This window comes from Pelecanus crispus, chromosome 13, assembly GCF_030463565.1.
Source record: "Pelecanus crispus isolate bPelCri1 chromosome 13, bPelCri1.pri, whole genome shotgun sequence".
Lineage (NCBI taxonomy): Eukaryota > Metazoa > Chordata > Aves > Pelecaniformes > Pelecanidae > Pelecanus > Pelecanus crispus.
Window position 1 is genome coordinate 13,337,803 of NC_134655.1, and position 26,022 is coordinate 13,363,824.

Below are 26,022 nucleotides of genomic sequence, written 5' to 3' on the forward strand. Positions count from 1 at the left end.
GGGGACCCCCGGGAAGGCGAGGCCGGCGGAGCGGGGACCCCCGGGCCCGGCCCGCGGCCCCTGTGCTCGCCGGACAGCCGCCCCGCGGCGCGGAGAAACGGCACTAGAAGCAGCGCGGCTTTAAGCCTTCTCGAGTTTTATTTACGAACCCAGGCGGCGATACAGCAGAATTTCACACAGAAGCCCAAGGTCTGCAGTGCTTTCCAGGTGACTGAAAATGAGGAATCTCCTGTGAATAACGAGCCTTCCTGAAGACTCAAATTACCAAATTCTGATTTCTGGGACTAACTGCAGCTTTAAAAAAAAATAGGGCAGCTGTATTCAAAGCAGTTAGGCAATTATTAAAACCAGTCTGGGGTAACTCTTCAGACACTGCATTCATGCTGTGGTTTCAGAGAAAAACCTTCCCTTTCTGAAATGAAATTTGTTTTATTGTTTTCAACAGCAGGTATTTTATTCTGAACAAGCATTTTTTTCCTGACAGATATGCATGTATCTAACAGGCCAGTATTTATGAAAAATCAACGTCTATAATACAAATCTTCATCTTGATTCTGGAACTGGTACGGGCTACAACAACCAAAAACTTGTAGGGCATGCTTGTCTAAAGCTTATTTGTCACCATCTACTCAGTCACATAACATGTTTTATAACAGATTAAAATATTATTTTAAAAAAGTAACTTCTTGGTAACACAGTCCACAACACACTGTTCCTTATACCAAACTGGGACAAGAGAAATTCAGGAGGCAAGAGTAGGCCAGGATGGGCATCATCTCAGGAAAGGGAATTTATTCGTCTGAGTCCAGGTCACTGTCTCCTGCAATAGAATGGAAGTCCTCACTGTCTTCCTCATCCTCAGACAGATGGACCTGACTTAATACGCTTGGCCCACAGCGCTGCTGTTCTTCCTCTTCCTCCTCTTCCGAGATCTCATACCCTCCAATACTGCTGAAGCTAGTATCTCTTGTGTTGGATTTTGGGTCTGGTTCTTCATAGCTGCCGTAACTAGAAGAAAGAAGATACTTCTGCTATACCATCATTTCAAATCGGCTGCTGATACTGACAATTCTGTATTTAACTCCCTTAAAAGGGTCCCTGGCTTGAAGTCCTTGTGGAACACTCAGAACCAGTGTGCACTTCAATTCTTTCAATGGCCAGCTTTTTAAAATAGAAAACCTGTTCTCCTGATGAAACAATCGTCTACCAGCATCCTCATCCCATTCTGATATACTCAGGGCAGGAAAAACAGATCACTCCAACACCTTCCCTCTGTCACCTTTACTACAGACAGAAAGGCAGACAACCCATTCTCAGCATCTTCTCTACCATTTTCTGCTGACTATTGTCAAGGTACTGGGCTGGACAGACCATTTGCCTCACCCAGCACAGCTACCTGTACAATAATTTATTAGGCAAATATCAATAATAGCATTAAGGGACTGAATTCCCTGAGTAGAAAAAGAACAGAGAATCTAATGCTAATACTCTACAGAATGGCCAGAGAAGGAAGAGTAGGTCAGTATTCTCTCAAGTGAATGTGAAAAAATAAAGCTGATACTGCTGTATTTGCCATTTTAGAAGAATGGAACTCCTTCCAAAATACAGAATATGCATATTCCTATTTTTCTGAACTTCAACTAAGCAGTTCCCTTTCAAATAAGGAAGTGTTTATTCTTAGAGAAAAAAACAAAACCAAAACCCATGAAGTTAATCAGCTAAATCATCTTTTAACTTCAAAGGCACCTTGTAGTTTCCAGGACAACCTATGAAAACCTTTATTTGTCCTGCCAAAAACCACTATGTACAGGAAATCCTCTAACTTACAGGAAAGAACTTTTTAAGAAAAGTTTTTAAGAAAGCTTTAACTAACATTTCTATTAGTGAAAATCAGCAAAACCAAATTTGTGTCGATAAGAAGTAAATTGCAATTATGGCAATTATGGTTGCAACGCTAAAAACAGTGACAAAATAACTTAAAAACCATGAGATATTCTTCATTTTATGATAAACGCTTCAGAAATCTTTTAAGAGAAGGGATTGGGTTTTGAAGAATTATTTTAACAAAATTCTCAACTCTAATTACCTGATATTACTGTCCTCCATAACATGAGATGTCTCCCCACCATCTCCTTCGTAAGACATCATGCTTTCTTCATTGTCCATGCCCATACGTGTGTTCTCTTGAAGAACATGAGGTTGTTTAGGTCTCACTGCATTGGGCTCCACATCTGAGTCACTGCCACTCTCACTCAGTTGGATAGCTGTGTAATAAACGAACAAATCAACAGTTTTGTTCTGTCAGTTACATACCCAATGTCTCTGTTTAAAGGCTACAATACTGACTGTAAGGAATGTATACAAAGTATTGTCTCCACCAGGTAGCAGAAAGGGTATCTGGGAGGTGATACCACTTACTGAGTACCCAATTCTGATGTTATTCAAAAGCAATCTCATTACCACCATTACTCAAAAAGGCCTTATTTGCTTGTCTACTCTGAATAATTCCCCCTTCTTCCCCCCTAATAATTTTCAGAAGCCATTGCTAAATACCACTGTAAGCTTTTCTGCATGGCAAGTTTTTTAGTAAAACAGGGAAACAATCTGAAGAACCTCCAGACACCTCTTCCAGTTATTGATCACACTGCTTCATATCAAAATAAATGTGCTTTTACTAAACTGCCCATTCCTGGCTCTGCACACCAAATCATAGTTCCAGCCTTTTCAGAACCATTTGCAGTTTCACTTTATGAAATACAATTGACCAGATCTTGTCTTAACTCTGCTTTCTTTTGTGTCCATACTTAGAACACTCCTATTCCACTTTGTTTTCAGTTCCATTTATGTTCATCCAGTTTTCTCATCTTGCCCTTCGGTCTCTCTTCCTTTTTGACTACTAGACCACCTAGCCTACACATCCCAATTATGCTCTACGCTCTCTACTGCATGTTTTTGTGATGAAAGCATGAGAAGCTTAGCTGCATTTCTAAACAACCAGTTCCTATTCAACCTTTATAAAAAAGGACACCTACATGAGAAAGGATTATCTCCCTCTTCATCACTCCCATCATCATCATCCTCTCCATCCGACATGAGCAAATCTTCATAGAGGACACTGGCCTGGGGCTGCTGGGCTGATCCTTCTTCTTCATCAGCAAGGTCACCATCTGCATCTTCAACTTCCTAGGTCATACAGAACAGGGATAGTGAAAATCAAACAACATATAAACTACTGCTGCCATTTCCAGCATATGCCTATTATTTATCACACTGTTCATTCTGAAGTATTCACTCATTTCGTAAGGTTAACATTTTAAAACTACATTTAAGAGTCTAGCTATTGCTATGAATGTTTCTGTCTTTCAGGGTGGCAGACACGGCAGACAACCCTAATACTATGGAGACTTCTACCACAAGTATGCAAGTCAATATGTAGACTGTGGCTGGGATTTCTGTAAATATACTCACTGGGGCTGGAGTCTTAGGTTTCCCATCATCATCCTCATCAAACCCTTCAATATCTACGTCAGAGTCTTCCTCGCCCAGCCTACCTCGCCCCTGGCGCATCTGAATGGGGAACACAAATAGCAATACCATTGAGGAAGGCACTACTGGACATAAACCAAAGGATATGACCAACATCTGGACCACAATGATGGGTATGGGAGTACAGGGAGGGAAAGACAAAAAGAAAAATATATGTGTATCACTCTCGGAGCAAGGATCCATTCTCTCTTTATTCCAAGATCAGAGAGCACACAGTCTCTACACACTTTTATCCTGATGTGCTCATCCTTGAAAAGGGAATCTCCAACCTTACAGCACCAGAGTTCTTTGTTTACCTAGCTATTTCTGGAAAATGCCACTAGATCTTAAAAAGTGCTTATTTTCACAAAATATTTTAAAAGCAGACAGCAGTTTCCAACAAATCTTCTCCTGCCCTTCTCTCTCCTGTTCTTCCCTCAGTCACCATGAGTCCAAGGTGGAGAGGACATGCAGATACTGTCCCAAAGACTATGAATTGAAAGTCTACAGAAAGCTTGAAGACTTCTAAATCTAGAAGGCATTCTCAAAGCTACAGACAGCCACAATACTGGACAGAACTATTCATATTCAATCTCTGTTTGTCTGGGTCCCTCAGAATAGCTCTCACTACTCTTTCTGGTACCACCTTCAGACTCGTGGCCCTCCCCACCTTCTTCCTCCTCCTGGCTATTTATTTTCATGGTCATATTACTGCATCTCCTTCTGCTACTCCCTCTCCTCCAAGAACTTTTTTCTTTGTTTAATACAGAATAAAGACTAAGAAAAAATATTCTGTGGTTACTGTAACAAGTTCATTTATAATGATTTAATAGCTTTAACCTGTCTGTTTTTTTTTCTTTTACAACTGTAAAGTATCTACAGTGGCAACCATCTCCTCCTAGGTGTTTGTACAGCTTTTAATCGTCACTAGATGCAACCATAATAATCTAATTATCATCTTCCAAATCTGTAGAATATACTTCACCATTTCCCTATTCAGAATCAACAAGGGATTGCGTATTAGCCCTCTGTAGCATGAGTCACCAGATTTCTACTCCCAGAAGTAGTGAAGCAAACAAATATCTGGCCTTAGGCACATTATTTTGCAGCTTTTGATTCTCTAGTCTTTGTTTTGCAGTGTCTCAATTCCCAGTGGTCTTTAAATTTTTCCTTTTCCCTCAGAGCAGTCAAAATGAAGGAAATTGCATAACTTTAGAAATGGATTCCCTTCTCTGCTTGGGAAACCTGCTAATCCTTGTCACCTGTTTCCTACAAAGTAATTGCCTCCTTTCAGCAATTTGCTTATACAACCCAACTCTCTAACCACACGAAAAAATGGAGGATTCTGACCTGAGTTCCTCGCTTCTCTGGAGTAGTGATGGGAGTGTCCATAGCAGACAAATTGCTCTCATCTTGATAGACTGAAGCATCATGTGACATACTGAGGGAAGTGTTGGTATCATACAAATCAGGTGGCTAAAGTATATGTGGAAACAGGAGACATAACATTCTCAGGCACTGAACTGAGACTAGAACAGTATCTTGAGAGGCAAGACTGGGATTTCAGGACTAAATGCAAAATGCATTTTTTGGCACAGTGTTTATATTATTAACCACTGTTTAATCAAAATAAGCTATTTATTCTAAAAGAACAAACATGGTAAAATGCAATGGCTCACAACCTCAGGTTTGAAGTTTGCCAAATAGCAGATTTTAAAATAGAAGTCAGTACTTCTATGCAGTGCAATCCTACAGAGGCCAAAATCATAAATGGACTCCAAAAGGATTAGATAGATTTATAGAGAATAGGTCTCTCTGCAGCTCTTAAATACAATGGTCCAGATGCAACACCAGTTTAAGGTGCCTGAACAGCCAACTGCCAGAAGCAGAGAGGCTTCACTGTAAGAAGAATCACTGTATGTTTGCATCCACTTACTTCTGGTCCCTGCCAGAGACAGAACACTCAATTACCTCAAGCTTTGGTTTGACTCAGCATGGCCCTTTTAATTTCCAATCCTACAATGGAAATGGTGTTGCAACCACAAATGCTGCTATCAGAACTGGAAAAAGTCTATCACACATGAAATAGCAAAGCTTCAACTTTCAATCAATTCTTTGTAAATCACTGTCTCAAGAGTCCCTAAAGCTGACAAAAGCAATAAAAAAGCAGGGTTTGGATAAAGAGTTCTAAAAGCCAATCTGTGGTCTGCATACCATTTGACCTCTGAGGAGTTAATGAGGAACTACATATTAGGATTTTTGTAAAATGCCCTTATAATATAGTTTATATATCATGACAATCCTGAAAGTGTTAATAGCAATACCATTTAAATTAGGCAAGACAGGCTTCATAAGAATTTAAACAGACATGTAAACCACAGACAGCTCTCTACTGGCTGTATTTGCTTTTTATGTCCTGGAGTCCAACTCCTGAAGACACATATGGGGAGGTACATTAGTCATCACAATTGCATTTGAAATAAAGAGAACTAAAGCCAAGCAACCATCACCAGACCTGCCATCTGTGACGAGTTTGGGAGTGTGGGAAGCAGGAGTGTACCTCCAGCCAAGAAGCAGAAGGGTCACCTTCAGATGAAGTTCAAGGGAGAAGCTCAGGAAGCTCTCTCCTTTAGCAAGCACAGAAAAGGAGCAGACAACTAATAGGCAGTTCACTGCTTAGGTCCTCTCTCCTGATCACCAACTTGGAAAAAAATCAGAACAGATAATGCCGCTCTTGGGAAGAAAACCATCAAACAGAGAGAAGGATGACATTTTTGTCCCTCATTCTCTGAGGTACTGGGATCATCCTTGATTCCATCTAACCTTCCTTGAAATGTGTCAATAGATAGTTTCTACAACTAATCTCCAAAGACTCCCTTGCAGCCTGACACTTTCCACTGCCAGGAAGGTCTTCTTCCATGATACTCAGTTTCAGTATTCCCACCCCATTGAATTGAATCATCATTCCTAGCAAGTTCTTTCTAGCTTCCTAAAATGCTACATTTTGGGGTTTTTTGCAGTAAGAGGTGTTAAAATATTGCCTCAAAATTGTTTGTAGCCTGCTATCCTGGCTCCAGCCATATTATCTTGGTATACTTATTGCCTAAACAAATTTTAAACTCTTTTTTCTCTTAAAAATAATCTTTATAAGATCTTAAATTGTTCCTGAACTTCAAGCCCCTCTTTTCTGCTCTGACTTTACTAAAATTAAATGCAACTTTCCAGATGTAATCACACCAGATTTACACAGAATAGAAAAATTATTGGTCTACAATTGGGATGAACAACTGCAAAGAAAGCTTTGCTCTGTCTTCCTACACTGGGTATACAAATTTGAATTTTGATCATTCAGTTATTAGCAGAGAGATCTTTCCAAAGGGTTATGAGCTTCAACAGTTTTTCCGAATAAACAAAAGGCACATCTCAGACACTAGGATGACATTCCCTGAACGATTACCTAATTTATCGGGCAAATTCCAAAGGCAATTTTATTTTTCAGGAATGAACTTGTCATTCCTGGTGAAAGCTTTTTACCAATGTTTTTAAAAACAACCAAACAGCCTGAGGCAAGAAGCAGCATTTAAAAAAAAAAAAAAAGTCTAAATAGCCTATAAAGCCTATAAAACTTCGCCAAACTGTAAACACTGAAAAAGCAGTCTGTCATACAATCACCAGTATAAATTATGCTTCCAACTTGGTCTATAATACATACAAAATAACCGACACACACAATTGTCTGCTGTAAAGTAATAACGAAGAGTAAAAAATGTTATTTCCATTAGAACCAAAATAAAGAAATGTAACAAATCCCACCAAAGAATGCAGAGGAGTCGTACTTCGCCGACCATATTAGGCAGTTTCTTTGCTCATAGCAATAAGCCTTTTCAACAACAGCCCCACCAAACAGCTCTCTGGCTTCTACTCAGCACTACAGTATTGATGTTTTTTCCTCATGTTCTCCTTACCTTTTCACTGCTTGCCTTCTGAGGGTTTCTAACTGCTACACTTGCACAGCCTTTGAACTTCCAACCAACATTCAGTTCTACCTGACTCTACACAGCTCATCTTGAGACCAGTCTTGCAAGTTGCATGGGAAATGACCTTCTTAGGTATCTCACTCTCCGAAGCATCATAACCGCTTCTCTTATTTATCCTTAAAAAATAGCTGTCAGCACACCATCCAACAAGATACTCTACTAAAAGACAAACTGCAGACAGATGGACAACACTAAACAAAGAGGCACCTCTAGATCAAACATCCAGGAGACTGAAACTAAAAGAAAGGATGTGAAAACTTTGCTTGGTCACTTGCCTGTGGAGTGTAGGGACCAGGGGTCATAGGATCAAGACTTTCCAGATCTGCCTCCTCTAGTGCCGCTTCCTTAGCAGTAGAGATGTCTCTCTCAAGTTGAGTCAGGTGCTCATCATACTAAGAACAAAGAAGCTCACTAAGGTTGCAGAACAGAAAATTCAAACATACAGAAATATTATAGTAGTTGTCCACATACCTCAGCCAAAGTTTGATAACAGATGTTTACTATCTCCTGCGCCGTTTTTGTGTACTGACTGTCTGGCCCTGTGGTAAGAAACAAGTATCTTTATGCATTCTGACATTTGCTCAGTTCCAGCTGCTGAGACAGAGAGACTGGTTTTGGTTACACAGCTCTCGTGACACAGGTCCCTAAATCCCAACACCTTCTGATCTGAGGAGAAATATAAAGCAGGGTTCACATTCAGCTAGCAAAGAGCAAGCAGTTTGTTCCAGCATTAAAAATACGATTTAGGAGACAGGAAGGTTGTACCCTGTCAATCTCAAGGAAATTCCCAGAAAGAAATCACTGAAGCAGAGATGTGTACTGAACAAGTAGCAAATCCTCCCCAAATGTAACTGCCCCATTCTGCACAAGATAGTAAATAGAGCACCATGTGACAGTGGAAAATGTCACTGTTTAAGCATCTCTTTTCTCAGCAGGAAAGGAAAGCAGCAATCAAGCTCAGGATTCACAGCTCCAGCCTTTGATAGCACTACAGAAAAGGTGCCCAGATGTATTCATTTAAGTACAGAAGGCAGCTGAAGCCTTATTTTCACCACCTACCATTGTACTTAATGCTGTTGGCAAGGATGAGGTTAACGTCATCCAGGAAAGTCTCTCTGTTCTGGTATTTGTGTTTGGAGATATTCTGGAAGAGATTGTCACCCAGTAAGTAATCAAGTCTAAACATCTCTCAAGTGGCTGCTCAGTTCAAGCTACACACCTTGCGGATAGTCTCCAGATCCATTGGATTAGCAATCACCTTGTAATAATCAGGAACAAACTTTTTGTTAACTGGATGATGAAATGGCCAAGACTGAAGAAAAGAAAACAGAGAAGTTAAAAAGCTTCTGTGTAGAATTTTTTACAGTTTGAGCTACAAATTTCATAAATCAAGTCTCCAGAACTGATTAACACTCAAAATGTATGGGAAGTATTTATCACAAGGCATCTTGAATCCAATCATTTAGCTTCAGGAGGGACACAGAAAAAAGATCTACCAGTTGCATTTTTAACTAGGTCTGTTGATTTGACAGTAGGAACATGTAGTAGGAACATGTAATACAAAATAATCATCATACAAAGGACTTTTCTATTTAATATCACTGTTTCCTCCACAACATAAAGGCAGTGTCCAGCAAGAACACTCATTGCTTGTACAATGAACAAAGAATATCAACCTATGTGTGATCTCACAACAGGGGCTATATGTACCAATTCAACAGTTCATCATGGTGTGATGGCATAGAAAAACTCTAAAATCTATTTCTAAACATCAGAAATGAGAACTTGGTGGCAACAGAGAATGGAACCAATGAAGTTTAAAAGAAGACAGGCATTAAGCCCTCTCTCATTCAATCTAACCACTACAGATTCTTGTTCCTTATTCCATTCAGACACAATACACATTATAGATGAGTGATACTGAAATCCTTATCTGTGCAGTTTTATTTGGTAAGCTTAAGGGTTTGGGTTTTTTTTAATACTAACGAACTAGTACAACACTGCATAAACCTGATCAATTAGAAATTAGCTTGTGTTTTGTTTGCACCTGAAAACTGTACCTTTGCAGACTACTTCGAGACCTACCAAAGCAAGTACTATAAGCAGCAGAAAACATTGTATGTTTTATAATGACCATGCTCAATGAAGATCAATGACTTCATACTAATGGGAAGTTGACACAGGCACTAGCCAGGAGTGAGAGCAGCGGGAAAAGAAACTGGAACCCAGCCTTCACTCCTGGACTTTTGCTCCAGTAAAGGGGAGGATGAGTACAGGTGTGTCTGTGCCAGTCAGAAAATCACGGGCCAGCTCCCTGACAGAGCAATCTTTATTTGCAGTGCAGTAACAACCACAATGTAAATATACAGCCACAGGACTATAATCAGCACATTCTGCACATCACACACACACTCTGATCAAGCTACATACATCCGGAACTGCCATCATCTTTTGAGTGACGATGTTATCCAAAATGAAGGAAAAGGCCACTTGATCATCATCATCCAGGAGGGGATTAATTGCTTTTTCTAATCGAGCCAGTTTATCTTCCTTCTGCAATAAAAGTAAGGGACATCAGTGGCTGACCCTAGATTAATAACTGTTAATATCAGGATACTCTGTCCCAAAGAGACTCCCAATCACCTTTTTATGAAGACACTTGTAAATAAGGTGGGATAATAGCCTAGATATAAGGCTACATCCAAGATAAAGTAACTAGAGTAACAAATGAGCATCTGTTTTCTGAGAAAGACTCCAATGTGAACTGTTTAACATTGTAAAAATTCAAATACACCCGGGGGGGCGGGGGTGTGGGGGGATTTCCCTTATTTTTCTACTCTCCTTAAAGCCCTGTGTTTTGCCTACTTACGTACGTCCTCTATCCTCAAACTCCTCAACCACCCTGACCATCCCCCTCCCTCTCCACTCTGATCACAACCCATGCACAAGACTTGCCTCTTTTAGCTTTTCATCACACAGGTCCAGCATGGACTGAGATATCTGTGTCAGTGAGTGCTTTGGCCCTGAAAACACACAGCAAGTACAGTGAGATACTCCAGCCTGATTAAAAAGGCCAATTATGTCACAATATGAATTAATCTTTACTCCTAAAGCATCACTGATTATATTTCTAGCACAGTTGGGAGTATATCCTCAATACACACAATTACTGAAGTTTAGTATGGATTTTGTATGAGAAAAGGTTATTTGTACTAAATATTCACTCTTCTGGTATACGTTCTGTTAAGGTTTGGAAATCCTATGGGAAAGCAGCTGTGCCTGTGGAAGACTGGCCTCTAAACCCTCCACCTTTGCCAAACTTTCAGAGTGTAAGTCATGAAATTTCTGTTTCCTTCACTAAATCCAGTCAGTGAAGCAGAACTGCTAAGGAAGGCAAGATGGACATTTAAGGAATATTCAGAAAACCACAGCTTTAAATAATTTCACGATTCCTCAGACATGGAAACAAGTATTTGCAACGGAACTATGAAAAAAATCTCATTTATTAGGATAAAACAGGGACTTAGCTTGCAAAATAACAAAGGAAGCAGTAAAGGCACAAAACCAGTGCTGTCAGTGTCACCCCAAATGCTGCACAGCCCAAAGAGACTCAATGCAGCTAGGAAGTTTTTTCATCTGCCAAATGAATACTTTTTGGACAAAGGCCTTTCTATCAGTGGTCAGAATACAGCTGACCTATAGTTGCTCAATGAATCAGCACTTTTCCCAGCAGATGCATGTTCTACTGCAGAATCTATGCTTTTTGGTTTTTTCCTAAACTAGCTTTCTGACCTTCCCAAATGGGGAAAAATTTATTGCAACTAAGAACCAAAATACACAAAATTATTACAGTAAACTCCACTGAAAGCTGCATGCTCTAAGGCAATGGCTTCAAAAGGTGTGAACTATTTCTATTTGTAGTGAAAGATTCATTCACTAAAGCATAAGATTGAGAAAATAAGTTCACAAGTATCTCCCCATGATCCATGTCTGAAAGCAAAAGGAAGGACACTGATAACATAGTCTACTGAAAACAACGTTTTGCTTAGCTTTACCCTATATGAAGGGGATATGCAGGACTTTGCTTCAGTGCAGTTTACTTAATACATGCACCAGTGTCTTCAGTCATTGATAGGTCCATAATTGAACTTCAGTTACTACATCACAGTCATCATTTAGTTATTGTTAAATGATAGGGTCAACTTCTTTCTTATTTATGAAGTAGCTCAGTAACATTAATACAGTCTTTCAGGTATATCTGGAAAAACATATGTTTATTGTTGCCATCTGACAGTGAATTTATTCTGCTTTTCTGTTGCTTTTGTTATTTCTAAAAGCAAAAGATCCACAACTCATACACGTATAACCTATTAGCAGAAACACAGTTTCCCTGTGTTGTTAATAGCCTACCATTGTATGTCGCACTGTTCTTAACAATTAGTTCCAGATGTTCTCTGAACTCTTCTCGGGATGGGTACTGTCGCTTACGAACATTTTCACGCAGGGTCTGTAAATCCATGGGCCGAGTAATAATCTTATAATAATCTTTGACAACTTTTGGATTTACAGGTGTATGAAAGGGGTATGTCTGAGGATGAAAAGAAAAAAATGAATGCTTATTAACACAGTTACTAGCACAGCTAATCTCAGTTTAACCTCCACAGCTGAATAGGCACTAACGTATAAAACCTTTACACAATCAGTTCCTTAACTGCACCAGGGAAAATATGACAAGCTCAGCCCCACAGTGGCTATCACTTTCTTCTACAAAATGTTCTTTAATACCATTATAAGAAGAAAAATCTCACAAAGAATTCTCAGATGGTATTTTTGGTTATGCAGCACAAAAGTCAAGAAACTGAACTTTGAATTCTCGTTTCAACTCAAATCTTCCATTTAATCTTTTGATTTTGCAAGTTTCTGTCAAAAAACTGGTCAGAAACAGTGAAGTACACAATTTTCTCCAGTGCCACATATATAAAAGTATTCCACATTGCTATATCAAGTGTTATGCATCTTTTTCTGGTTTTGTTGGGGGCAGGGGGGAGGAAATCACATCCCAGGCTTTGAATATGTATCCATACAGAACTGTTCAACATTATTTGCTGATATGGACATTTTCATCTCAAAAAGATTCTGAGCTAACTTATGAAATAACACACACCAACTGTGTGCAGGGCAGGGGGGAAAGGGGTGGCACACCACTCATTCAAGAAAAGCCCAGCCTAATTTTGGTGTCTACAACACATAACCTACTTCAACCATATTGCTTAAGACACAGGTTTTTGGTCTCATAGCTTAAACTTACATTAGGAAGATCCCTTATGTCATTGATAATGCCCTCCAAGATGGATGACAGCGTCACCATGGGATCTGTTCGCCGTCGGTGGATAGATTTATGAGGACGCTAAAGAAATCAAGAGGCAGAAAAATTAAAGCAGTTCCAAGATGCAAAATATTTACCCACAGAAAGCCTAGGCAATTTAGTTTATTAATTTACTGGGCAGGTATCTGTGTTGCATGCAGAGGATGCACAGGAGCAGTAAAGAAACTGGCTAGTTGGTACAAACAGAAACAGCAAGCCAATTGCAGCATCTCCAACACCTTCACTCACATTCAGATAATCACAGTGAACGGTTGTCCCTACTCGCCGCTTCTTCTTTGGAGGAAGCTGCTGTTTAGGGAACTTCAGGACCAGAGATTTCCTGCGAACCTCATCCGCACTAGGTGAAAACAAAAAAGAATAATATTTCCTCCCGCCCTCTTATGAATCAGAACCATTTGTCCCCCAGTATTGGTTCTGGTCCCATCTGCCATAATACCAAATACAGTCAAAATACTGTAGTAGTAGTCTATGTAAAGCCCTGTCACTTTATTCCTATGATTAATATACATATGAGTATTCTGCACTAAGCTATTGTTTTTTCTTACTACCCATCAGTATCTCTTCTTCCCTTACCTCTCAATCAGTTGTTTTCCCAGGACAATTTTTGTGCCTTCTACTTTGATAAGTTCTTCATTGTCATTGTGAATGACTGTTTTTTCCAGCTCTTCCTCCTGCTCCTCTGTCATTGCAACGGGATTAGAAGGCGGGGCATTTGTTTGGTAGTAAAGAGGGCAGAATTTATTAGTCCTCATATGGCCAATTGCACCACATGCTCCACATTTTAGCTGCAAAAATAAAAGAAAGATGACAGATCAGAATTCATACACAGGCTCCCAGTTTAGAGGCAAAGTATCATTAAAATCCTCTAGTCAGATCTTTAGTGCATCACTAGAACAGAAAACTTCTCCAATATACAAGACCTGTTAGCATGCTTTACATATGGATATGCTTACTTTCAAGTCTGGACGCTCTTTCATTTTCTTGGGCTTCTTTTCTGGAGGGCCCTTGAGTTTCTCTTTTTCTTGGTTCCGTTTTAACCTCCGTAATTGTTCCTGGATCCTACGCCGCTCCTTCCGCATTTCCTCACGGTGCTGTTCGTCAAATAGAGCAAACTTTCGTCTGGGGGGGGAAAAAAAAAAACAAAACAAAATATACAAGTTTTTCATCTGAGTTGATGATCTACTAGGTACTCTTCTGATCAATCAACACACAAAATCCATAATACTCTCCAAATGGACAGCCATTAAATGTCTCTCTCTCTCTCTCCACAATTACAGTGCCAGGCTTCTACATTCAATTCTACATTTCTTCACTGCCAATAGAATGAAATAGTCTACGGGCAAAGTTAAAAAGAAAAAAAAGAAAAAAATCAGATAGGTCTTACATGAACTCTTCATCCTTGGTAGTCCGTATTCGACAGTAGGCATCAATAACAGCAGGCTTCCGAACTGTCTCACACCTCACATATTCTTTCCCATCCTCATCTCTAAATGTGCGATAAATTTTGAGGCGGCGGCCAGTGGCAGAGGAATTAAGGCTGGTTACAGAGGCAGTGTCATCATCTTTGTGAGAGTTTGCTGAGGCTCCTGAAGCTGATGCTACAAGAGAGTGTTGTATTTACTTTTTATTTCATTCACATTGTAGAAACATCACTGTTTAAATACAGCAGATAGTTTTGGCTTAAAAACTTCCAAGATGCAAGCTGAGGAAAACCTAAGTAATAGAAGTCTTTTCCTTGCTTGTTCATGTTCTCTTATCATGACATATATCAATCTGAAACAAAAGTAAGCTACTGAATTATCCACATGGATTATAAAGCCAAAAGGAACAGCTACAGTCAAAAAGGACCCGCAGGCACCTAAGTGCAACCTGTAAGGCAACTGCAACTTGGCCCTGCAAACTGCTTATAGTTACAGTGGTTTTGATCATAGGTATGGAGATCTGGCAGAAACTGAAGGTCAACAATTACCCAGTTCTCCAACTAGTGTTACCACCAGTGAGCTAGCCTTGTCTCATGGGACCATAGAATCTTTCCAGCACCATCCATAATTTCAGTTGAGAGATTTTGTTCAAAGTAACACCGGATATCTTTTCATAAGGGAACAATCATCAGCAAATCTTCCACATATCCCTTACTAAATTATTCCACTGATTACTTAATTTGTTATTTATTCCAAATCTGGGTTTCCAGCTGCAGCAATAATGTTAAGCCAGACGCAGCAGAGCTCAACTTTGCTCATACACATGCAACAAGTAACAGTGGTCATGAGCACCGTCATACAGACAGAAGTTCATTCACAGGTCAAACACTTTTACCTGCCAGTTAGGGAGGTGTCAAGTTCCCTATTGGAATGCACTTAAAATACGTATGTCTCCAGGAGATCCAAATCTGGCAGCTACCCAATTACCTCCCAAACACACTGCTACAGCACACAGTATAACAGACACTGCTATCAGCCTACATATTGTGCCTGTTTCACATACATAGCTGTGTGTATACACAAGATCCAATTAGAGTACGATAAGCTGGTCACAGGAACTGTTTGTGAACACGTCTTGAGAAAACTACTCAAAAACAATCCTCCCCCCACCCCCCCCCCAAAAAAGGGGAAACTTAAGCAGCAAGCAGCAGTGACTATCTAAAGAAATACCAGGGTAAGTTTATAGTTCCAAATAAGCAAAGCTAGGGGGTAAAGAAAACACTTTAAATGCCTTTTCAGCCAGTAACTGCTCAGGAGAAGGAAGAAGTCCCAGATAAGCATGTCTATACATTCTCCCTGTAAGGAATCCACACTCTCCTCTGAGAAGCCAGATCAGCACACTCTGCAGCTTGACACAAAGTTTTGCATCCCTTCCCAGGCACATTCTGGTGGTTGCTGTTACTTACACAGACCCTTTTTGTCTCTCCTGTCCTTTCTGACCCTCTCTTTGTCATTGCCACTGTCTTCTCCCAGAAGCATCCTTTGCAATTCCTTTCGTTCCTGCTCTTCTCTTTCCCGAGAGAGCTGAGAACTAGTTTTCTTGTTCTGTAACATATTCTCAATATTCTTTCCCATCTCTTCAAAGTCACTGTCTTCAGCTGAGCTGCTATCTGTGTCTGTTGACAGGATCTCAGTGGATTCCAGAACCCTAAAACAGGAGGCACCTTGAAAGTCAGTTAGTCATGTCCCCCCTCCCCCCTCAAAAAAAAAAAAAAAAAAAAGAAAAAAAAACCCAGCCTGTTACCTTCCCAGAAATGCAAAGGTAAAAATGACACAAAGGTTTGAAAATTAATGTTGCAAATTACTACTACAAGAATAGGCATAATATATTCCCTTCTCAGTCCTACTGTAATCCCCATGTCCAAAAGATCAATTGTTCCAAGCCAACCTTCTCCAACAAGCTGATCTTTTCATCATCAACAGTACTATATTCCCTCCCCACTCTGAGGTGTTGGGCTAGAACAAGGAATAATGCATGAATTCTTCTGGCAGTTCTAAAGAATAGGACATAACTGTTAGCCAGGAGAGAGATGGCAAACTGCTGTTAACAAAACAAAAAGGAAAAAAAAAAAGAAAAAAAAAGAAGAAAAAAAAAGGAAATAGGGTGGTGAACTACTGATCTGTGGAATAGTGGAACATCTCATGTCATTATATGTGGCAGACTATGCAATTCATTCTACCTTTCCAAAAGGTCTAGGACAGCAAGACATTAAGGCTAACCCCTAAGTTTCTATTAACAGCCAAAACCCTTTTTCTCAGTGTGGTATTTTGTGGTCCCAGCCAGTTGAATCAACATCTATACCACTACATATCAGTGAGCCCCAGGCATACATAGTTCTGGACTTTTACAGTGGGGACAGGGTGGGGTTCAAGCCTGTAAGCATCAGATAAAAACTTACTTATTTTGTAAATCAAAGATGCGCTGACACTCTTCTTTATATCTCTCCTGATGTTCTGCTACAGAAAACCGAGACCCACGTGCAAATTTGCTCATAGGACCTTCCCCTGAACGAGCCTGCTCTGTAGACATTGTACGTACCACATCAATCACTTCCCACCGGGACAGCTTCTTTATCTGGAAAGAGGAAGACAGACTAGAAATGGCTCTAGACACATACAACTGAGGTAGCTGACTGTGGATTTCAACTGCTTTCCACACAAGGTCAGAGCAGAAACATATACATGCCTTCCACCATCAGCTTCTGAATCTTGTTAGTGAAGAGAACTCTGTAACCTGCTCCAGGTTCACGCTTACCTCCTCTTCAGGCACTCCAAATTTACGCAGAAGCTGTTTGGCATTTTTGAGAGAAAGTCGGCGCAGATCAGCATCTGTCCCAGTCACTGTCTTTTTCACTGGCTGAGGTTCTTTATCATCCTGTTCAGAGGAAGATGCAGCCTATTAATGTCATCACATGTCTTTCCTAGGCTTATCTTCTGATATTTTCTCTTTCTGACACCCCATATTTACTCCATTTCTCCCACATAACTTTCCAGTTATTGCTCCTGCTCCAACCCAGCCTTGGGAACTATACCTTCTGCTGAGTTGGTTTGTTTGGAATCTTCACATAAGAAAATCCTTCACCACAACCAGTAGGATCTGCTACACCAGTCACTTCTAGGAGGCACTTGCCCTTCATAGCAGCAATGAAGGCTCGCGTGGTGTTCCATGGAGCTGTGCGCACCTGCCAGCAAGAAGAGAAACATGCCCTCACAATCCTGCTACCATTGAGAATTCCAAGCTCTTTATTTTGGATTCTTCCAATCATACTGAGAACTTTTCAATTGACATAATGAGGGTGAATTCCACTTCTTGATCCTTCAGCTGCCCTGACAAAACCTCTATGAAGAACCAAAGTGCTAGATAACTCACAAAAGGCATTTAAGGCAAAAAGCCTAGTCCTGAAAGGACCTGACAAGACAGATCCCCAAACACAGGTATAAGCTTGGCAGCAGAGTTCCCAGGAAAAGTCACAAGAACATTCAATCTACTGAATCCTACTTTAAATATATCCTTTATATTTAAAGACCTCATTTCTCTCCCACTATGCAGATTTATATATTGGCATGCATGCTCATGTGTTGCTCTGACAGTACCTCATCATCAATCTTCATTTGGAAATCTTCTTCATTCTCTTCTTCTGGCGCAAAGAAGGATTTCTCCCCGTAACCTGCATCCTGCAGAGAAATATTAGGAAAAAATGAGAACCTAAAGTCTTAAAAACGTTACTGGAGAGAACTAGAAGCCTGTGGAGGCTTGTCATGCTGAACAAGCACACTTCCACAGACAGCTGTTTGCAAGATTTACTGTGCCCCACAGTATCACATGTCAAACTGCCCAGTATTTTGACAAACTCCATAACTAAATACTGCACTCAACTTCAAAAAACCAGTCTCTCTCACAGCCACATACTGACTACTTTCTGCTGTAGAGCTCCAGGTAGAAACATAATCCCTTTCTCGTACCTTCCCTTTGCTACCTTTGAGCACAGCTAGCTCAATATCTAGACAATAGGTGGTAAGAATATAACGTCTCTCTCTTTAAGAACTTAACTTCCTTTTTACGCAGCAGAAAACAGCAAGTTGTTGGGGCCTAATGTGCCTAGTCTATAGAAAAATTAGCTTTAAGCAGAAGGTGTTACCTAGCCTCACCCTTCACAGAACTACTTGTCAGTAACTTGCCTTATAGCCTACAAGGAGCATTTACCTTCAGTCGCTGCTCAGCCGCAATCATGCTGTAATAAGCACAGCACTGTTCTGGGGATACCATTGCTCTGATCTCTTCCTCTGTTGGCAATCTGAAATCTGGCTTTAAAACCCACCAGTTTGAGTCCATCCCTGAAAAACACACAGATCAAACACCATGTAGTTTCCCATAAATGTTGGATGCCATCATAATCCTGTATTTCAAGATTTGGTATCCTGCTACAATGCTGGCAAAAAGAGCAAGTATGACAAATCGGTGACACTTAGACCACTAAATGTGACAGGTTTTTTCGTACTGCATTTGTCTAAATCAACACCCCCTAATTCAGCACCTGTTATATCAGCAAACTCTTACACATTCATGCTCACTCAATGTATAAACTACATTCCAAAAGCATTTAATCCACCTTTCCCTTCCTCACCTCAAACTACTTTCCCCGTGGCTAGCCTAAAAAGCTTTGTATTACCACCTGTTTATCATTCTGCATATACAAAAATCAGAACTCAGGCTCTCAGAGCACTTACAGACTCATGAAGATGGGACATGCTTCTGCTGGCATGTATTTGCTTGAAAAACACAACGCACCCAATACACAGAGGGAAGGGAACATGTATGTGTTGGTGTTGTACGTTGTTACTTTACAAGTAAGTCATTGTCCAAAGGGTTATAAAAAAATGTCCAAATTGTAGTAATTTCTCAGCATCAAGCACACTTTTGCCAAAAGAAAGTGCACGTTTATAAAAATTGGAACAAAAAAACCTGTCATATTACATTTTAGTTCTTCAAATAGATGTCCTCAAAAATGGTTTATCAGGAGATGTCGCCTCCTTCTGCTCTGTTTGGAACTCCAAGAGCAGCAAAGAATGTCTGACTGCCACATAAAATCCTTAAATACCTGTGCGTTTGAAATCAGCACAAAGCTTTAGCCGCTTTCGGATGCTACTCTCCGAGTGTGAGGGAAAGGCCTTCTTGATATCTTCCATGCGAATTCTCCGAGGACGGTCTCTGCTTTTCCAGAAGAGGCGATAAATAAAAACCTACAAAACAAGACTCATTTGTGATGTCCAAAGAAAGAATACAACAAACCTGCAAAGAAAGCATAGACAATCTGTTTCTAGTGACTACTTCAGAATTCCTACTTAAACCCCATTGTTTCTTACAAATTTACTTAGTAAAGTTTTCCAAGCCACATGTCTGCTTCAGGTTCAGCTGTTTTTGAGAATGAGATGTGGAAAAAATATTTGTCTTGAAATTTTGTATTATCACATTAGAAACGTTCATGCTTTAATATAGAAACTTCAACTCTGGGAACAGCAGGGATTTTCCTGCTCTGCAAACACCTCTTGAGTTATAATTCTGAGTTAAACTGACAGTAAATTACTAGAAATTTTCTCAAAAATCTAAATTTGGAGATATTTATTTGAATGGTCACTGACAGTCCCAAAGCGTAATTGCCTCAAGATCTAGGAAATGAACAAAGACCTAATTCTGTGCTATGTAATAGGACTGTGATAAGACCCCTTAATTGTCTCTTAGTAAAACTCATGTAACTGTCATTTTATACAGCATAACCACTTCAAAGATCATTTTAATTTCTTCAGTTTCCTACACTTTTATATAATCTTATAACCTTTTATTTTGGCTAATAAAAAGCCTCTATCATATACTTATCAGATAGGATGCAAGTAAACAGAAGCATGCTGTAAATCGTTCATTAAATGACAACCAAAATGGTCTGTATGGTTAACATGCAACTCTTGTAGCGCTCTCACCTCACAACAACAACAACAACAAAAAAAAAAACCCCACAAAACAAAACAAAAGGGAGCCATAGCAGGGCAATGAGCTTCTCAAATCAAGGCTGTTCACGAGACCCATGCCTATACCATGGACTTTCTCCAAAGACCCCTCAGATCCCAAACCGTCTCTTACTGCATACCTGCAGAAAATCTCTGATATGGGTGTTAGCTCGTTTAGAGTTCGGACCAGGTACTTCATAAAGTGGGCACTCCTGACCAACTACAAAAATATCCACTAATTCTCGAACATAATAGCCTTGTCGTGTCCGGATAATCAGGAAATCCGTTTCAGGCATCTTATGTAAATAGATAGGGGCCCGGAAAAGGTTGTTTTCAAATGCCTAATAAGAGAAACAAATCGAAGTTTGAAAGTCAGGTTTTGATCAAATTTTCTGTAACTCAATCTACAAAAAAGGTCTCAAAAAGCCCCCAGTCATTCCAACAGTACACCATCATTTATATCACAGTATATGTAGATGTGCAGTCAGAACATTCCTTACTTATTGCAGAAAATAACCAAGGATGCACAAAAGCATAAGAAAACCTAGAACAAATGCAGAAAGAGTTTGAAGGGTTCTTTGGACTGACCTTTAAGGAGGTACTTTAAAAAGGGACAGAAAGAACACATATGCAGAAGAACACTATAACCACGGAAAACAGCCCAGGACACACGCACAGTCTGGGAATGGGAGAAGGCAAAAGAAGCAAGGACCGAAGACTTTGCTCAGGAAAGGAAGCTGTAAGAACCTAACCAGAAAAGCAGAGAGCAGCAAAGTTCAGCATTTAAAGGTAAGAAAGTTTAAACTAGCACCAAGGATGCGCTAGACTGAGTGGAACTGAAAAAGACCATCCTCTTCTATAAACTGTTTTCTCCACCTGTAGGGCTTCCACAAGCCTTACCCACTGCTACTCTCCCACACTACCCTCATCCACATTACAAAGCTTCCCCTGAGATGGCCCTGTCCTCGCTTCAAGCTTTCCAGAAGTCCTGTTTTATCGATGATGAACACCTCTTAGGCTTGGACAATCAGCATTGTCAGTTCTGTGAGGGATCTCTAATATGAACCTTCACCTTACTTTTTTCCTGTGGTACAGCATGGACAGAATTACTGCTGCAGCAAGTGCAGCCAGCATTAACTGAAACAGATTTATTTTTACATTCATCATGGATTTTGTAACCAGGTGATCCTTACTCCTTACTCCATTCTTAACTCCTCTCCCCATCTCAACTGTATGTATTTCAACAACAGAGAGAGGCTCATAAAAGCAGAAGTCTACACACCTGACTAATAACTGGCATCCAGCAGACAACTAGCAGTGCAGTTCTCAGAAAGTACACATAAGCTTTTGCTCACACATCCTGGACCACAATAAATCCATGTTTTCTATCCCTTCCAACACCTGTTTACTGAGCTCCCCAACATTCAAGCAGCTTTGGCCTTCCACTCAGTCCTCTCTAACACTATTTCTAATGCCATTACAAAGCAAAGCAGCAAAGATTCACTTCTGGTAGTTCATATCATTCCTACAACAATTTTAAAAAAACATACAACAGAGAGGTATTAAAAAAAAAAAAAGCCAAGAACTTAATTATTATCAGTAAACAAAGAGACTTAACCTGGAAATGAAACCAAATCTGGTTTTTTTGGAAGTTGAGCATTATTTGTGATTCAATTATCTGTGATTCAACAGGGCATGAAATATTCTGCCTATTACTCCACGTTCAACTTTTCTGTCTTATGCTTGCTCTTCTCACCTGCAGTAACTGGCCTGGATGCAGAGAACCCAGGAACGGAGAAGTGTGACAATAAACAGTCTCTCCATATTTACAGTCTGGAGCTCCTGGATCTTTGCCAGGTTTCTGCAACATGCAATGAAGGTGCAGTTAGCACTCAGTGAGAGGCAGAAGAAAATCACCGTCCAACAGCAAAACCTGCATACTCACCCTTTTGTAGTAATTTTTAATCTTTGTTGCCATGCCAACCTGCATCATTAAAGGGGCATTTTCTTCACTGTATTCAGCAAGAATGAGATCTCCATCTTTGCCAGTTAGGTCCTGTGGTGTGCGCATGAAGAACATTTCACCCCCGCCAGAAGCCTGACGCTCCTGCTCTCTCATCTGTGCCAGTGAAGAGACAGTGTTAGGAAAACAGCACATCAAACAGATCTGCTGTGCAAATGGAGCTACAGCAGACATCAGATACAGAGAAAAATAACTGTACCTTGGCTTTCTTTTTTATGTGCTTCAGCAGAGGTTGCACAGCATGGGGCCCTGGCTGGGACAAGGCACCAAAAGAGTATTTCTTCAGGGGAGGACGATGAAATTGTCGGAGCTTCATAGGACCCATGTGGGTGGGAAAGAATGGCTGGCGAAGTTCCACTGCTGGAATAGAGTGCTAACACAGGAATAAAATGTGTGTTAAGAATGACACCACATATCATCTCAAAAGCAAGATCATCCTCCTATCCTGCCAACCCTTACATAACAGAAGCTAGTAATATTTTTAGGTCTGCTACCAGTAATACTAGTGCATTGAAATTCACTTGTTATCATACATGTTGCCTTTTGACAGAAAGTGCTTAGGCCCTATATGGATCTTTCCTTTCTGTACAGAGACAATTTTAATTTTACTATTTCAAATAGTACCCAACGAGAGACTTTTTTTATTAACTAGAAGCATGCAAAGCCATTATCCCTATCAGTGGGAGAGAAGTGCATTTGGAATTACATACATTTTTCCCATTACAGAAGACGTTTTAGAAGAGGTCATTGAATACCATAATGAAGGAGGAAAAAAATATCACCTCTTCACCTAGGGCTAGTGAGCAGTAGTTCAAATTCACCATTATCTAAATTATTTTTATAATATCCAGATTAAAGCACATACTAGTAGCAGAAGTGCAGCCTCACCTCTTGACTATCTGCACCACTTTCTCCCCTCCCACTACTGCTTCAGAAAGAGTACTACAGAAAGAGACATCAAACAAAAGCATGGCAAGTATGATACAACAGGATCTAGCACCTAAACCTCAGTTTGATAGAGCAATCAAGAAAAGTTAGTTCAAACTCCTTTCTAATATTTTAATTAAACAACATTAAAAATCTCTCTCATGAATACTTAACTGACCTGCTGTAATCTAAATTCTGGTTTTCTACAAATCCTAAATCATACGCTCAGCTAGAAGCCTCCTACCAAGACATTGTATCTATCTCTCACTCTATAGCCAACACTACTATGACTACCTGAATGATGTTGCCTCCAAAGGTTCCTCGAAGTCCCTGCTGCTTGGGGTAGTAAAACTCATCATTGGAGAGGTTCCAGGGATCCTTCACCTCTGGCTGAGACATGTTCTAATTAAATTTTAAACACAGAGAGAGTGATGTCAAAAGAATACCAAAAAAAAAAAAAAAAAAAAAAATCACTTATTCCACATCATTCCCAACCTGCACAGTGCTAAAGCTTATGCTGACCTGCTGTGGTTCTTCCTTGATGACACCTGTTTTTCCCAACAGGATTCGACTCTTCTTTAGAGAAGATTCTTTCTTGTTCTCCTTGGATGGAGAGTTCAAAGTCATTTCTTCCTTTTCATCAGGAATTTCTAAAAACACAAGCGATCACACTATAGGGCACTTGTCCTAGGGTTTCCTTTTCAGCACTGCAACCTCCTACTGAGCTGCAGCTCGGTACAGACATTTTAGCCTTTTTGTTCAGTTTCTGGGGTGACTGTCCTCCTTCTACAATACTCCCCCTTTTCCTCCACACAGGTTAATATGAAACAAGCTCAACAAACACAGAAAAGCTCTGTGCTTAAATCTCTACCTTACCTTCTTCAGCAGTGAGTAGATTTGAGTGGGAGGAGGGTGCTTGTGGGGATTTGCTTGGGGTATCCACTGCTCAACACAAAATTTACTAATAATCTAATCAATGAAAGTACAAGAAGTAGCATCTGTTCTGCCAAAGCTGTTCTAAAGAGTTGAGAATCAAGGCAACAGGAGTGCCAATACTGTATCCCAACTACATGTATTAATAATCCTTTTCTTCCCCACATATATACAACACAGAAATGAGTCTGAACCCAGAGATAATATGGACCTGAAGCCAAAAGGGATTCCTGAAAAATTCCAGGAAAGTAGTATGAATTTTAAAAGTTAGCAGTTTGTGAAGCATGGATTCTCCAAGTAAGATTTTCACACAAGAAGCAGGGCCTAGTGACATGGGCTTGGTAAACGCTATATCAACTTCATGCACAGATCTCATGTCACTCTATATGAAATAAGAACGGGTTCACCTTTGTCACTATTTATGCAAACATCTGCAATTTTGTGGTGTATTTCAGACTTGGAAAGAAGATACTGCAAGGCTGCTTGTCTTTACTTTAACCAAGCTGAAATTAAGAGTGATTTTTCAAGGTTGCTGGGTAATACCAAAACATTCCAATAGATACATAAATTCTTAGAACTGACCCACTTTCCTGAGGAAGGAAATGCAATCCAGGCCATATAGAAGCGTAGCAAGATATGCCTATCCTTAAATTACATAAGACTGCTTGAAGATTACCAACACACACACCTAAGAGAAAGTGGTGATTTTAGTGGTCCAAATAAAGACAAAAATCTCTCCAGCTTGTAGCAATATAAGCAGGGAGTATATTCAAATCAACCTCTAGGAATACTGAGTAAGTTTGTAGCAGCAACAAAAAAGCTGACAAGTATTATGCAAAGTCATTGCTCCCATGTGCCATTACCCGTAGCCTGAAAGATACTTCAGGAATCTGCTGCTTCAGGCTTTGAATACAAGCCATGCTGAGAATGTCATGGGCTAGTTTGTGGTTTACTTCTCTACCTTCCCTCTTCAAACCAACATGCATGCAAGTACAATTAAGACAGTCGCTTCTAAAACACACCAAGAGTCAGATTAATTATGTTAAATTTAAGTTTCAGGGCATTAATTTTTTACTCTCTTGTTAATGCTTTTAACTTGGGAGCTGAAAGTATATACCACACCATTAGAGTTATTAGTGTTGCCTTCTTCTGCTTAGGCCTTTGATTACTTGCAAATTATCTTCAAAAGCCAGAACAAAGAAAGGCCATAAGTGTTGCACCAGTCCATTTATTTCCATTACAGCGTGACTATAAATCCTTGCTGCCATTTCCACTTGTCTTTTCCCATTTGAGTCAAATCTCTGGATGCCATAAACATACCTAGAATTATGTTTTCATCATTTGGATCAAGTGTTAAGACAGGGGGATCCAAGTAGGTTTCCATTGCCTGATCATCCCAGATGATATTGTCTTCCCAACGGCCATATACTAACTCTTCATTATCAATTGGGAAAATAGAGTACCAGGGCTTGTCTTCATCCAGGGAAACTGCAACAATCATAAGACAGAATCCTTAAGAGTTTTATACACTACCTTGGCAGAAAACCATTTCAGAGCTCATCCCCACATCTTATTCCCTCAACCTTCCCCATCTTTCAGGGCTTTCTGAGTCAGGACCTCTAAAGGACAAAACAAAACTCATCTTGGAAACAAAGAGGAAGTAGAGACCCAACTCTCAGCTTTACCAAGGCTTAGAGATTTTGCTCC

General features: G+C 40.0%; 1 protein-coding gene across 7 annotated transcripts in view; it reads right to left on the reverse strand.

The window, feature by feature from the left end:
• Nucleotides 1-166: 166 nt before the first annotated feature.
• Nucleotides 167-26,022, reverse strand: part of TAF1 (TATA-box binding protein associated factor 1) — a 33,947-nt gene continuing 8,091 nt past the window's right edge. For 3 of the 7 annotated variants that reach the window (XM_075720870.1, XM_075720869.1, XM_075720871.1), the window contains 31 exons: nucleotides 25,636-25,803; nucleotides 23,905-24,032; nucleotides 23,677-23,784; nucleotides 22,655-22,828; nucleotides 22,378-22,551; nucleotides 22,189-22,293; nucleotides 20,573-20,773; nucleotides 19,529-19,670; nucleotides 18,634-18,764; nucleotides 18,024-18,104; nucleotides 17,462-17,611; nucleotides 17,185-17,304; nucleotides 16,829-17,004; nucleotides 15,836-16,077; nucleotides 14,333-14,546; nucleotides 13,902-14,067; nucleotides 13,522-13,733; nucleotides 13,177-13,285; nucleotides 12,871-12,969; nucleotides 11,973-12,150; nucleotides 10,518-10,585; nucleotides 9,993-10,115; nucleotides 8,782-8,874; nucleotides 8,622-8,706; nucleotides 8,034-8,101; nucleotides 7,838-7,954; nucleotides 4,876-5,001; nucleotides 3,469-3,567; nucleotides 3,033-3,183; nucleotides 2,087-2,264; nucleotides 169-1,008 (listed from right to left, as the gene is read on the reverse strand). In XM_075720870.1, the coding sequence (XP_075576985.1) occupies nucleotides 792-1,008; nucleotides 2,087-2,264; nucleotides 3,033-3,183; nucleotides 3,469-3,567; nucleotides 4,876-5,001; nucleotides 7,838-7,954; nucleotides 8,034-8,101; nucleotides 8,622-8,706; nucleotides 8,782-8,874; nucleotides 9,993-10,115; nucleotides 10,518-10,585; nucleotides 11,973-12,150; nucleotides 12,871-12,969; nucleotides 13,177-13,285; nucleotides 13,522-13,733; nucleotides 13,902-14,067; nucleotides 14,333-14,546; nucleotides 15,836-16,077; nucleotides 16,829-17,004; nucleotides 17,185-17,304; nucleotides 17,462-17,611; nucleotides 18,024-18,104; nucleotides 18,634-18,764; nucleotides 19,529-19,670; nucleotides 20,573-20,773; nucleotides 22,189-22,293; nucleotides 22,378-22,551; nucleotides 22,655-22,828; nucleotides 23,677-23,784; nucleotides 23,905-24,032; nucleotides 25,636-25,803 (4,403 nt within the window). In that variant the 3' untranslated portion in view covers nucleotides 169-791. Of the gene's footprint in view, nucleotides 1,009-2,086; nucleotides 2,265-3,032; nucleotides 3,184-3,468; nucleotides 3,568-4,875; nucleotides 5,002-7,769; nucleotides 7,772-7,833; nucleotides 7,955-8,033; nucleotides 8,102-8,621; nucleotides 8,707-8,781; nucleotides 8,875-9,992; nucleotides 10,116-10,517; nucleotides 10,586-11,972; nucleotides 12,151-12,870; nucleotides 12,970-13,176; nucleotides 13,286-13,521; nucleotides 13,734-13,901; nucleotides 14,068-14,332; nucleotides 14,547-15,835; nucleotides 16,078-16,828; nucleotides 17,005-17,184; nucleotides 17,305-17,461; nucleotides 17,612-18,023; nucleotides 18,105-18,633; nucleotides 18,765-19,528; nucleotides 19,671-20,572; nucleotides 20,774-22,188; nucleotides 22,294-22,377; nucleotides 22,552-22,654; nucleotides 22,829-23,676; nucleotides 23,785-23,904; nucleotides 24,033-25,635; nucleotides 25,828-26,022 lie in introns of all 7 variants that reach the window. The other 4 variants (XM_075720873.1, XM_075720868.1, XM_075720872.1 and 1 more) reach the window with 3 other exon arrangements.